Here is a 15,656-nt window from a genome sequence, read left to right as displayed (position 1 = left end):
ATATATATATATATGAATATATATATAATATATACTAAGCAATAAGGGTTTAGCAACGAGTTGCCTTACCACATACCGAATTTAGAAATAGCAGTCAAAGGGTTATAGCTATTTCTTCTACTAAAAAGGGAGATCTCAGTAAAAACAGCATTTAGAAGGCAGACACAAACAGGTAAGAGAGAATGAATTGACTGCAATCTATCATACATTTTTTTAGTTATCCACGGACGTACGTTTCGAAATCAAGTTTTAAGGAAAGCATAAGAATTAAATATTAAATATAAATAATAAATAATTCTATCTTACCGAAACTTCTTTTCTCTTCAGCGTAGAATACTATAATCATAAATGAGATATATATTGAATTTTGAGATACCAGAAGGCACCAACTCCACTCAGTATCAGAGCGAGCTAGAATCCGCAACTGGTATCACCGAATTCAATTTGTGAATGAAACGATTGTGTCAACAGCCCCTTCCCACCCGCGTGTAGCCAAAACAAGATGCTGTGGTCATCTACTGAGATAAAATATGGTTATCCGTAATAATGAAGGGTGAAATTAATTATTTGGAAAAATTATCAATTACACCAAGTAGTCTTCGGCATGTAAAAGCCTCATTCGAGGAAAATTTAAGTAATACTAAGCAATAAGGGTTTAGCAACGAGTTGCCTTACCACATACCGAATTTAGAAATAGCAGTCAAAGGGTTATAGCTATTTCTTCTACTAAAAAGGGAGATCTCAGTAAAAACAGCATTTGGAAGGCAGACACAACAGGTAAGAGAGAATGAATTGACTGCATCTATCATACATTTTTTAATATATATATATATATATATATATATATATATATGGACGTGTGTATATTTATCTGTGTGTAAGAATGTTATAATATTCCTATATATATAATTAGCGTACATTTAAACATATGAGAGGTGCGTTGACAGGACACCTAGCATGCTAGAAGGACCAGTCAAAATCCAAACCACGGCTAGGGGTAATTTCGAAGGGTCAATTTTATATAAATAATATATAGTCTATTGCCTACTTTCTGCATGCTTGGCCACTAGTAGAAAAAATTCCTGTAATTTTTATCCTACCCTCTCTTTTACTCTTTTACTTGTTTCAGTCATTTGACTGCGGCCATGCTGGAGCACCGCCTTTAGTCGAGCAACTCGACCCCGGCACTTATTCTTTTGTAAGCCCAGTACTTATTCTATCGGTCTCTTTTGCCGAACCGGGGACATAAACACACCAGCATCGGTTGTCAAGCAATGCTAGGGGACAAACACAGACACACAAACACACACACACACATATATATATATATATACATACATATATACAACGGGCTTCTTTCAGTTTCCGTCTACCAAATCCACTCACAAGGCTTTGGTCAGCCCAAGGCTATAGTAGAAGACACTTGCCCAAGGTGCCACACTGTGGGACTGAACCCGGAACTATGTGGTTGGTAGACAGCCACTCCTGCGCCTGTATATGTTTCCTATATGTGTTCGGGTGTGCGTTAAGTTTGGGGTAGATGGATACACGTATAAACACAAACAATCTCGATTGCTACGCTGCACCTAAGAAACATTCATAGGGTACTATTTAAGAAGAGTGGTCCGGTGCGCGCACTCGCATACTCGTGCATCCGCGATAGCTAGTCGTGATTAGTCGATCCTGCAATGACTACCTAACAAAGTAAATAAAACACAAAATAAATTATTTTTTTACACAAAGTGGATCTTTTCGGTTTGAACGGCAGTTTTTTTCTAGCGGTGTCATATGAAATTGTCACCCATAATTATGACCCTAGTATCGATCTATTGCATTTCAATCTATTTTAGGGTTAGGGGTGGGGGAAAGGGTATCTTTTTTTTTCTTCACAAATGTAAATAAACCCAATCTGTTTCTTAAACGAGGGACATATTCATACGGCACAGAATGCTTTTTACCTCAATGGACGGTCATTGATTGGTTGAAATTGCAGAAATTGAAGAAAATAAACAACAAATATCTTATAACCTATTAAATTTTTCTCAATAAAGCCAAGAGAAAAAGATGTTTTATAAACACATTCTACCAATATACGAAGTTTAAAAGTGTTTAGTTACGTGGGAATTATGTTAAAAACTGCCGTTCAAACCGAAAAGATGACACAAAGTAAATAATTTTTTTAAGCAAAGTAAATAAAACACAAAAACAAAGTAAGGATCGACTAGTCACGACTAGCTAGCGCAAGTGCGCGCACCGGGACCACTCTTCTTAAATAGTACCCATTCATAGAATTGGTTTCCTTCTTGCAAGATGTAAGAACACATCTAAGGATAAACTCATCAAACGATTTTATTAATTCTTTAAATTATATGAAACTGTTTGCCTTCGACCCATAATTCTTCGATCATAACAACTAACCGCCAATTTCTAAAAATTGCTGGTCTGGTGCCAAAATTTGAATCCATTATCCGAATCGTGGCCGATGCCAGCGCCGCCTCGACTGGCTTCCGTACCGGTGGCACGTAAAATGCACCAGTCCAACCGTGGCCGTTGCCAGCCTCATATGGCACCTGTGCCGGTGGCACATAAAAAGCACCCACTACACTCACAGAGTGGTTGGCGTTAGGAAGGGCATCCAGCTGTAGAAACACTGCCAGATAAGACTGGAGCCTGGTGCAGCCTCCTGGCTTCCCAGATCCCCGGTCGAACCGTCCAATCCATGCTAGCATGGAGAACGGACGTTAAACGATGATGATGATGATGATGATGATTATTACCTCCGCCCCGCCTTAGGGTGGAGGGATTGTTTGTTTTGTTTGTCCGTAGACAAGATATCTCAAGAACCGCTGGATGGATTCAGATGACACTTTCAGGGATGTTTGGTCCCATGGCTGGCACGAACTGGTTAGATTTTGGGGATCGATCCGGTACCGGACAAGCATTCTGGATTATTTTTCCAGGCGCAGGAGTGGCTGTGTGGTAAGTAGCTTGCTTACTGACCACATGGTTCCGGGTTCAGTCCCACTGCATGGCACCTTGGGCAAGTGTCTTCTACTATAGCCTCGAGCCGACCAAAGCCTTGTGAGTGGATTTGGTAGACGGAAACTGAAAGAAGCCCGTTGTATATATGTATATATATATATATATATATATGCGTGTGTGTGTTTGTGTATCTGTGTTTGTCCCCCAACATTGCTTGACAACCGATGCTGGTGTGTTTATGTCCCCGTCACTTAGCGGTTCGGCAAAAGAGACCGATAGAATAAGTACTGGGCTTACAAAAGAATAAGTCCCGGGGTCGAGTTGCTCGAGTAAAAGGCGGTGCTCCAGCATGGCCGCAGTCAAATGATTGAAACAAGTAAAAGAGTAAAAGAGAGAGAGTTTTTTTTTTTTTTTTCTTATTTAATTTCTGAGAGCAATCGGGTTCATTTTTAGTATCCTCGTTTGTAAGAGCAGTCGAGTTTATTTCAGATATTCTCACTTTGAAAACCATCTCTGGCAAATCGTCGAGAGGACGTTGGTGTTGCCTTGGCGGAGGTCTGCACTCTCTGAGTGCTCTTGTTATTATTAAGGCGGCGAGCTGGCAGAATCGTTATGACAGGTCAATCGATGAAATTGTTAAGAATACTTATTAAGTCTTGTGCCCTGGGAGGGTCATTACACCAATAACACACTCACGCTGGTTCAATCTCACTTCTTTATTGTTAGACAATTTGTTCGATATCTATTCAGCAAACTGATTGATCGTTTGCTTCTTGCGCTGGTTAAAAATTAAGTCTCAGACTTATTCTGTTGTTTCTGTTGGGGGGAGGTGGGCGGTTAATCAAACTGACACCAGTTTTCAAACTGTGGGAATAAACTTGAATAGATATGTGGTTGCAAAACAAACTTCTTACTCACACGGCCATACTTGCAGACACACACACATATACACACGCACATATTACATACACACTCACACACCCACACACCCGCAGACACACACTTACACACACACACACACTCACACACACACATTACATACACACTCACACATATTACATACACACACACTCAAACACACTCACACATACACATTACATACACACACTTACACACACACACTCACACATATTACATACACACACTCTCAGACACACACACACACTCACACACACACACACACAAACACATACACACATACACACACACTCACACACACTCACATACACATACACATTCACACACATATACACACACACACACACATACACACACACTCACACACACACACACACACACTCACACACACATACTCACACACACACACACACACCACACACACACACACACACACACAAACTAACAATTATTATTATTGTACAAGGAATGTTGAAGACTTTTTAAGCAAGCAATTTCCAATTTGATTTACAGGTGAGGAAATACCTGTATTTCTTAATTAAAGAATTCTCCATTACTCTCATTCCTTCAGACAGATCCTTTTTATTCTCCTGGGTCAGTGGGGGGGTGTAAAGGTTGGTAACCTATCAACCTTTAACCAAGCCCTATCTTTTATTCAGTCACAGTGTACCTTGGACTACCTTATCATATGTCTTCTCCCTTGTGACTGTTGTTTAACCCCGAGTCAGTTCTGATCCAATAGATCTATGATCAGAGGTCTTCTCGTTGTGACCACCCCATCTTTTATTCAGCCTCAGTGTACCTTGGACTACCTTATCAAATGTGCACCTCCTTGTGATTATTGTTCAGCCCCAGCTCAGCCCTGATCCAACAGATCTATAATCAAAGATGTTCATGTTGCAAGCATCCCAAATTTTAATCAACCACAGTTTATCTAGGACTATACAATTCAATGTTCACTTCCTTGCTATTATTGCTGTTGTTTAACCCTAGGTCATTCACGATCCAGGTGACCCTCCAACCTGAGTATTCCTTCGTTTATTTAGCCAAAGTGTATCTCGGACTAAATTATCCAATGTAGAGTACAATACAGTGTAGTAGTAACGGCGTGGAGGCGCAATGGCCCAGTGGTTAGGGCAGCGGACTCGTGGTCATAGGATCGTGGTTTCAATTCCCAGACCGGGCGTTGTGAGTGTTTATTGAGCGAAAACACCTAAAAGCTCCATGAGGCTCCGGCTGTAGTCTTTCACCACAACTTTCTTTCACTCTTACTTCCTGTTTCTGTTGTACCTGTATTTCAAAGGGCCGGCCTTGTCACTCTCTGTGTCACGCTGAATCTCCCCGAGAACTACATTAAAAGTACACGTGTCTGTGGAGTGCTCAGCCACTTACACGTTAATTTCACGAGCAGGCTGTTCCGTTGATTCGGATCAACCGGAACCCTCATCGTCGTAACCGACGGAGTGCTTCCATCCAGTAGTAACGGCAGATATTGATTAGTAAACATTATTATGATATAATAACAATGAAATTATTGTATACAGTGCTCAGGTGCACCACAACGGAGTCAGCTGGTGTGACGATAAGAAATTTGTTAAGTTAAGTTAATTTGGGGCTCAAAAAACGAAAAGCAAGGCCATTTAGGGGGACATGGAGTTATGTACAGGGGTATTCATGCAAAGAGTTCAGGCCATTTCTGGTCAAGAGAGATTTTGAACCGAGCGGTCGTCGGCATCTTCACCATCTCGTCCGGCAGCTTATTCCACGGATCCACAACCCGGACGGAGAAAGGCCCTCTCCTTCGATTGAGATGAAATTGTCGCAGATAGAGCTTTTCGGAGTGACCCCACAGCCGACACTCTGGAGCAGGAGTGAAGAACAGCTCTTTCGAGAGGTTACACTTTCCGCTTATGATGTTGTGAGCGAGAATGTGATCACCATGGCATCGTCGTTTTTCTAGAGAATAAAGGTCGAGCGTCTTCAGCCTTTCTTCATAAGACAAATGCTTGATGTTAATATTGCTTACTGTAGGATGTGAAGGATAGACAATGCATGAAGTTTTAAGAAAGTATTTATTTACCGTTACGTTACAATACCTTGCCTCAACGAGCAGGTTTTGATAAATCCAAAAGAAATGCGAAGTAAAGTTTGTGTTTGTGTCCTCTTCATTGTTTAGTAGTAAATACAGAGAGAGATAGAATGATGTTCTAAGAGAACAAAATTTAGAGCTAGTGAGAGTTGTAGGGTGTGGGACGTTGTCTTTCTTTTCCCTCTGGCCGTGTTGTCTGCCTGCTTCCATAATTCTAGTGGTCAGTCCACTAACTGACGTTAGCTATATATATATATATGTATATATATATATATATATATATATATATATATATATAATATATATATATATATATATATGTATATGTATCTATATATGTGTGTATGTATATATGTATGTACATATATGTATGTATATATATACATATGCAAATATATATATATGTGTGTGAGTGTGTATGTATATATGTATGAGAGAGGAAGAGAAAGAGAAAGTGAGAGACATTCTTTATTCTTTTAGTTGTTTTAGTGATTTGACTGCAGCCATGCTGGAGCATCAACTTGAAGTATTTTTTTAGTCAAACAAATTGACCCCTGGACTTATTTTTTAAGCCTAGTACTTATTCTATCAGTCTTTTTTTTTTCTTCCTGAACTGCTAAGTTACAGGAACATAAACACACTAACATCAGTTATCAAGTGGTGATGGGGGGACAAACACAGATCCAATCCATCATTGGAACAGTCACCAAGGTGACTAACTGATTTTTGCTTGGGGTGTTCTTGCTTATATAACTATCCAGAAAGTTAGATATATTGAGAACAATAGATTCAGTTGGTGGTCTTGTTATCTCTATTCTAGCCTTTGGTGAAGTAGAAGAGGTTGGAAAGGGTCAAGTGGTGAAGACATTATTTCGGCCTTGCTAAAGGCATCTGGAAAATGCAAAAACTGCTGTCAGAGAAAAACCATTGTTCCATCGTGGGAAAAGCTCTGTAGCAGTGTTAATTTAAATTTGGCTATGGTGGATCGAATCCACTTCATGCTTGCAAGATTCACTACATAGTTATTGTTGTTGTTATTATTGTTTAATTCCAGGCAATGTTTCCTCAATTTTGCTGAGCGTACAGAAATTTGCCTCTGTACGAGGATGGATTGAAAAGCTGACAGGTTGACTATGAAGGAGAGATGCTGGAGTTGTGAAATCTTGCATGCAGTAATTTTAAGAGCTTTTTATTAATAACTGAGTTGTTTCTTTCCAGGTAAACTGACACCTGACTGTTCTAAGGAGACTTCATAACTAAGCAGTGGCGAAATCTCAACTGGACAAAATATTTCGTTTTTGGATTTGGTTTGTAAGATTCTTTATATGAGTTCGTGTGTTGAAGCATATTCTGTTGTGTCTGGGGAGAGTCGTTTTCTTTTTGTACCTTATTATGTAACACACTCACTGGACAAAATATGGCATCATGATTTTATCAAGTATTTACAGATAAAAGGTTTAGCCCCAAGGATATTCATGCAAACATGATTATTAGATCTGGGGATGACAGTCCAGCTTTATTAACCACGCAACAGTGAACAACTGAATTTAGGCAGAGAAAGAGGGTCTTGAAAACGACCCAATGTCTGGTCGTTCTGTAATTTCCAGCATCAAGGAAAACATTGATTGTGATCCCCAGATGGTGATGGATGACAGGCGATTGACTGGAAATCAAATAGCCAGTGCTATTAGAATATCCCTTGACTGATTTGGGAATATTCTGCACTATGAACTTGATATGATGAAAGTTTCTGTTGGGTGGGTGCCATATACTCTGACCTGTGATCGAAAGCGTACCAGGCTGATCATATCATGGGAAAATCTGACATTGTTTGAGGCAGATCCAGCTGGTTTCCTCGGACGTTTCCTAATCCAGGATGAGTGTTGGCTTCATCACTTTGAACCAGAGACAAAGAGACAATCCATGCAGTACAAACACCCCTCCTCATTTGCTCCGAAGAAGGTCAGGGTTGTTTCATCTGCAGGGAGGGTGATGGCCTCAGTTTTTCGGGATGCAAAAGTTGACATCAGTAGAATTTAAATCTCAGAATGTAAAGCCGGAAGAAATGCTGCTAAGTAATTTTTTTCCGGCGTGCGAACGATTTTATATGCACAACGACTTCACAAATCTGAAATAATGTTTCAAAACATGATTTCACATCAGGAATCTTGCAAAACAAATTCATAAACGTAAATAATATAATTTCATTTTTGGATTGCAAGATTCTTTATGTGAGTTCGTGTGTTGAAGCATATTCTGTTGTGTCTGGAGACCGGTAAAATTTTCCCTTATTTCTTATTTTTATTTTCTTAAAATTTTCCTTGCATCTTGCAACCTTTTCAATAGTCTTGAAATAAGAAATAAGTGGAAATTTTACCGGTGAGTGTGTTAAATTCTAAGGCAAAAAAAGAAAATGACTTTCCCCAGACACAACTAAATAATATAAAGTTTTGAGAAAAATAAAAGGGAGATAATAAATGTAAAACTAATTATATTAGAATTATTTCCCTTGTATTGTAACTTTTCTACCCTTTCGTTAATTGTTTAATTATTATCTTTAGTTTCATTATACAATACTTGGTGGCATAAAACAATCAGGGCGAATTCGAGGTACCCCAATGTCAACGGCTCGTATTGAGGAAAAGCGTTTTTAGTGTATTAAGCGCAGGCATGGCCGTGTGAGAAGAAGCTTGCTTCTTAACCATATGGATCCAGGTTCGGTCCCGTGGCATGGCGCCTTGTAAAGGTAATTTGATTATGTGTGCATGTACGTACGTACGTACGTATGTATGTATGTATGTATGTATGTATGTATGTATGTGTGTGTGTATGTATGTATGTGTGTGTGTATGTATATATATATATATATCACTATTCGATTTTATTTCAAGATTTCTTGCCAATAGAGAAAGAACCAATTTCTAATCTAGATGCCGGTAGCATGTGTAAAAAGATTCGAGCGTGGCCATTGCCAGTACTGCCTGACTGGCCCCCCGTGTCAGAGGCACTTAAAAGCACCCACTACACTTTCGGAGTGGTTGGTGTTAGGAAGGGCATCCAGCTGTAGAAACTCTGATCAAGACTGGAGCCTGGTGCCGCCATCTGGTTCGCCAGCCCTGAGACAAAATCGTCCGTTTTCCATGCTGGCATGGAAAACGGACGTTAAACGATGATGATGATGATCCAAGACTCCTTCATTGGAATTTCAAGATCAACTGGGTATGTATGTACATATGCGTGTGTATACTTTTTATTTATTAATATTCTTCCTAGAAAGACAGATCTGGTTTCTAATAGAGAAATACTACACTCTTGGAGTGGTTGGCGTTTGGAAGGGAATCCAGCTGTAGAAACACTGCCAGATCAGACTGGAGCCTGGTGCAGCCATCTGGCTTCCCAGACCCCAGTTCAACCGTCCAACCCATGCCAGCATGGAGAACGGACGTTAATTGATGATGATGATGATGATGAAACATAACCCCCAACACTGGAATCTGGATGACAACAACAATAATTGTTACATACGGCTTCGTTTACTGATTATTTCTGTAAAATCCGTGTTGTCTGTTCTCTCTCTTTGTTTGGAAATCTTAGCCTCTCACATTGTCGTTCAGACATTCACTACCCAAACAAATGTTCCAGTGATCATTGTTATGAATGTTTAGCTGGTATGAAGCGTGTCTCTGGTCCTTGTATTACCATTCAAACATGGTCAGCGATTGAATACATTCTTAAGTCCACCATTTCGTCAATCCCAACTAAATTGCAAACTGTTAACTGTTTTCAAGAGGACACCTCCTCAACTACACCACTTTGGCAGAAATAGTTTGAGATTTGGTTCAGTAGATTTGGTTCCATGCTGGCATGGGTTGGATGATTTGACTGAGGACTGGTGAACCAGATGGCTGCACCAGACTCCAATCTTGATCTGGCAGAGTTTCTACAGCTGGATGACCTTCCTAATGCCAACCACTCCGTGAGTGTAGTGGGTGCTTTTACGTGCCACCGGCACGAGGGCCAGTCAGGCAGTACTGACAACGGCCACGCTCAAATGGTGTTTTTTACGTGCCACCGACACAAGTGCCAGTAAGGCAGCACTGGTAATGATCATGCTTGAATGGTGCTTTTTACGTGCCACTGGCACGGATACTAGTCAGCTGTTCTGGCAACGATCACACTCGGATGGTGCTCTTAGCGCTCCACTAGCACAGATGCCAGTCATCGAAATATATATATACATACATACATATATATATATATATATTATATATATATATTATATATATAATAATATATATATATATATAGATATATAGATATATATATATATAGATAGATAGATAGATAGATAGATAGATAGATAGATAGATAGATAGATAGATAGATAGTAGATAGATATATTGGCAAGAAATCTTGGAATAAACTGAATAATGACATACATACATTCATACATACATACATACACACATACATACATAGATACATACATACACACATACATACATACATACATGCATACATGTATATGATGGGCTTCTTTCAGTTTCCGTCCACCATGTCCACCACTCGCAAAGCTTTACTTGGCCTGATGCTATAAAAGAAGAAACTTGACCAAGGTGCCATGATGTGGGACTGAACCTGGAACCATAAGATTCGTATATAATAATATTTACAACATCTTATTAATTTTTATTATTTCGTTTAATCACCTGTAGCAGGTGCTAATTGCTTACAATATGTGTTTCAAAATCCACTGATGAAAGAAAGAGACCCTGGCATAAACGGAGAGACCAGTCTTACACTTCCAGCCATAGGACACGATGCCAGCCAGAATTCTTTCCTTTTTGTGGGCATCGAGACACATTAAGGGACTTCCGGAATCTCCCTGAAAAAAAAAAGAGATAAAGGTCTTAGAGTTCGTTTATTTATTATACTCTCTTTCACTCTTTTACTTGTTTCAATCATTTGACTGTGGCCATGCTGGAGCACCGTCTTTAATCGAGCAAATCGACCCCAGCACTTATTCGTTGTAAGCCCAGTACTTATTCTATCGGTTCTCTTTTGCCGAACTGCTAAGTTACGGGGACGTAAACACACCAGCATCGGTTGTCAAGCAATACCAGGGGGACAAACACAGACACACAAACACACACACACACATATATATATATATATACATATATACGACGGGCTTCTTTCAGTTTCCGTCTACCAAATCCACTCACAAGGCTTTGGTCGGCCCGTGGCTATAGTAGAAGACACTTGCCCAAGGTGCCACGCAGTGGGACTGAACCCGGAACCATGTGGTTGGTAAGCAAGCTACTTACCACACAGCCACTCCTACGCCTATGCAATTAAGTTTTTAATTTCCTAGAGATATTGGGTTGCTCATAGAAAAGTCTCTCAACCAAGCTTTCCTTTGCACCCTACACACACACACACACACACACACACAGTGGGTGTGATGAGTAAATTGTCGCCACATTATACTTTTAATTTTGCACATGCACATTGCTTAAATTTGATTTTGTCGACTACACAGTATAGTAGGGTCATTTGGGCACCGTCTGTGAGAAAAACAGCACCATCACACAATTCATTTAATTTCCTAGAGACGTTGGGTTGCTTATAGAAAAGTCTCTCAACCAAGCTCTCCTTTGCACTACACACACACACATGCACACACACACACACACACACACACACACACACACAGTGGGTGTGGTGAGAAAATTGTCACCACATTATACTATTAATTTCACACATGCACATTGTTTGATTTTGTCAACAACACAGTATAGTAGGGTCAGTTAGGCACTCTCTCTCTGTCCGCTTAGTCGAAGTCGACTCTCGGTCACTCGATGGATCAGTGTCCCCCAGTCAGTTCTATCCTGGGCCGCTTCTTTCAGACTGGCTATGTCCATTCCAGTATCACTCTTGATGGTGTCAAGCCAGTGGGTTCTTGGTTGACCTCTTCCTCTCTTGCCACTTACCATTCCAAGCATGATGTCCTTCTCCAGGGATTTTCTCCACATAATATGACCGAAATATGCCAATCTATGCTTGGTGATCCTAGATTCTAGCGACATTTTCGGCCTGATCTGCTTAAGAACTTCTCCAATTCATTCCGTGTACATAAATATATCTATATGTGTATGTATAGGCAATCTTTCTATCCAACTAAACATGGAACGTCTGGTCTGAACACCAACTACTGAATTATTCGCCCTGAGAGAACCTCTCATTTAGACACTTGGCGCTTAAAAAAAGAACAAAAATGACCCACACGTAAATCATAGCAAACAAGAATCAGCCGTTGAGGGAGGCAGAATTCCCATATCACGTGATTTTAATCTGCTGGACCTCATCAGTGGCAAGTACTGGTCACCACATGCCAGTCGCATCTCATTGCTGCAATATTTAGAATATCAGCATTTTTTCAGATGCTGATGTCTCAAATAACGAGATGGCTTATTAAAAATTAATTATTAGCAACTGAAGCAGTTTTAATACCAATGACCACATTCTAATGTTGTTTTTCACGTGTCAATGGCACTTGTGCCAGTAAGGCGGTGCTGGCAATGATCACGCTCGAATGGTGCTTCTTACATGCCACTGGCACAGGAGCCAATCCGTGGCCCTGGCAACGATCATGCTCAGATGGTGCTTTTAATGTCCCACTGGCACAAGTGCCAATCAGGCGATACTGTCATCGGCCGACTTTGCCTTTCATCGAGGTCGACTTTGCCTTTCATCCCTTCGGGGTCGATTAAATAAGTACCAGTTACGCACTGGGTCGATGTAATTGACTTAATCCCTTTGTCTGTCCTTGTTTGTCCCCTCTATGTTTAGCCCCCTGTGGGCAATAAAGAAATTGATACTGTCATCGGCCACGTCATATATATACACATACATATATATATATATCTATATCTATATCTATATATATATATATGTATGTATGTATGTATATATGTATGTACACATACACACACACATGCATGCATACATGAAATTACATATATATATATACATATACATACATACATGTACGTTCATACATACACACGATCATACACCCACACACTCATACACACACACAATCCACACACATATACACGCATACGTATGTGTATGCATACTTGCAAATACATACATAAACGTACACATACTCATACATACACATACATACATGGACATTGATACACACGCACACAATCATATGCACAATCATACGCGCACGCACGAACACACACATGCACACACAACTCACACACATATACACGCATACATATGTATATACATATTTGCAAATACATACATATACATACACACACTCATACATATACATACATACATGGACATTGATACACACACACAATCATACGCACACACAGTCGTACGTACACACGATCATATACCCACACACAAACACACACATACGAACACACACACACACACACACATACGAACACACACACACACACATGCATACATACATACATACATACAAATACATACATAGACACACATACATACATACATTCACACATAAATACATACATACATACATACATACATACATACACACACACACATACATACATACATACATACATACACACACATACATACATGCAAATACATACTCATACATACACATATAAGTACACACAATACCACCCGCAACCCCCCACCCACCCCACCCACACCCACACACCCACACACCCCTACCATTGGCTGCTAGTTCATACAGGACATCCTGCAAAGTGCATCAGTTCAACACTTCCATCAAATTCCCTCACCATCCAACATTTACCATTTTCTGACATTTTGCCTTTCATTCTCTCTCTTTCATCACCATTGCTCTTCTTCTTCTCTTCTTCTTCTTCTTCTTCTTGTCATTGTTGTTGCTGTTGTTGTTGTTCTCGTCTTTATTGTGTTGTTGTTGTTGTTGTTGTTGTTATAGCAAACGATTTTATTTGTTTATTTATTTATTTACTTGTCTTTTTAGTTTTTACTTGTTTCGGTCTGTGGACTGCGGCCATGCTGGGGCACCGTCACCTTGAAGAGTTTTAGTCGAACAAATTGGCCCCAGTACTTATGTGTTTTGTTTGTTTCTTTGGTGTTTTTTGTTTCTTTTTTTTTTTAAACAGGCTCTTTTGCAGAACTGCTAAGTTACAGGGACATAAACAAACCTACAATGGTTGTCAAGCAGAAACATGAAGACACACACATAGATATGTACATACATACATACATACATGTATATATACATTGTGTGTGTGTGTGTGTGTGTGTGTGTGTGTGTATGTGCGTGTGTGTGTGTCTGTGTGTGTCACCTGTCTGGAACCCCTATCTTGCCCAGGATATCAATCGTCTGGAAGCCATTCAGTGACATGCAACCAAAAGAATACCCTCCATCAGGCATTTGCCATATTCTGAACGCCTTACTTTCCTGGGCATGGACACATTGAAACTCCGACGTCTGGCAGCTGACTTGGCAGACACCCATAAAATTATTAACCATCTTACAAACAATAACTCTGAGCACCTTTTCAAACTCCACCCGTCTAACATCCGTGGACATATTTACAAAGTCAGAAAACAGCACAGCTCCCATGACTTTCAGAAACACTTTTTCACGCTAAGAGTTGCTGAAGCATGGAACAGACTGCCGGCATCAGTTGTTAGTTGTCGGAGCACTGCATCCTTCAAAACTTCCATGCTTCCTGAGATTCGCCAACACTACACCTGATCTTTCTCCCCTCCATACACACACAAGCATGTATCTGACTCATACACTGTTCACTTTCCAGACATTTATACATTACTGCATATGCTTTATAAGCACTTTTTGACAAGTTATGGTGCACCTGAGCACTGTATACAATAATTCCATTATATATATATAGAGAGAGAGGGAGAGAGAGATCCCCTGCACATACATACATCCATACACACACACACACACACACACACACGGTGGGCTTTTTCCAGTTTCTGCCCACAAAGTCCACTCACCATTGACCATTATTGTCCAAGCTTGTAATTTTAAAATTTGAAGTAGTGGTCTTCATTCCTTCTTACCTTACAGGTGGTCCTTCCGTCGGGGCCTAATTCTCCTGCGCAAAGGTGCTGATCCTGTAGATATGGACTCAGAGCCTGGCAATGTTTCAGGGGAATTATTGGGAGCGAAGTGTAATGGAGTCTTGTTGAGAGAGGACCATCATCTGTTGGAATGGAAACATTGATATGAAAATTTTAGTTAACAACGGCCGGCTGGCGGAACCATTAGCATGCTGGGTAAAATGCTTAGTGGCAGGAGTGGCTGTGTGGTAAGTAGCTTGCTTACCAGCCACATGGTTCCAGGTTCAGTCCCACTGCATGGCACCTTGGGTAAGTGTCTTCTACTATTGCCTCGGGCCGACCAAAGCCTTGTGAGTGGATTTGGTAGACGGAAACTGAAAGAAGCCCGTCGTATATATGTATATATATATATATATATATGTGTGTGTGTGTGTGTTTGTGTGTCTGTGTTTGTCCTCCTAGCATTGCTTGACAACCGATGCTGGTGTGTGTTTATGTTCCCGTAACTTAGCGGTTCGGCAAAAGAGACCGATAGAATAAGTACTGGGCTTACAAAAGAATAAGTCCCGGGGTCGAT

At 40.2% G+C, this 15,656-nt stretch overlaps 1 protein-coding gene across 1 annotated transcript in view; it reads right to left on the bottom strand.

Moving 5' to 3' along the window:
- Nucleotides 1-10,657: 10,657 nt before the first annotated feature.
- LOC115229909 (trypsin alpha-3) overlaps nucleotides 10,658-15,656 on the bottom strand; it is a 16,938-nt gene continuing 11,939 nt past the window's right edge. The window contains exons 5-6 of the mRNA XM_029800170.2: nucleotides 15,080-15,222; nucleotides 10,658-10,874 (exon numbers count right to left, since the gene is read on the bottom strand). Of these exons, the coding sequence (XP_029656030.1) occupies nucleotides 10,719-10,874; nucleotides 15,080-15,222 (299 nt within the window). The 3' untranslated portion in view covers nucleotides 10,658-10,718. The remainder of the gene's footprint in view (nucleotides 10,875-15,079; nucleotides 15,223-15,656) is intronic.

This window comes from Octopus sinensis, unplaced genomic scaffold, assembly GCF_006345805.1.
Source record: "Octopus sinensis unplaced genomic scaffold, ASM634580v1 Contig13849, whole genome shotgun sequence".
In the NCBI taxonomy this organism is placed as follows: Eukaryota; Metazoa; Mollusca; class Cephalopoda; order Octopoda; family Octopodidae; genus Octopus; species Octopus sinensis.
This window is presented reverse-complemented; position numbering and strand designations above follow the sequence as displayed.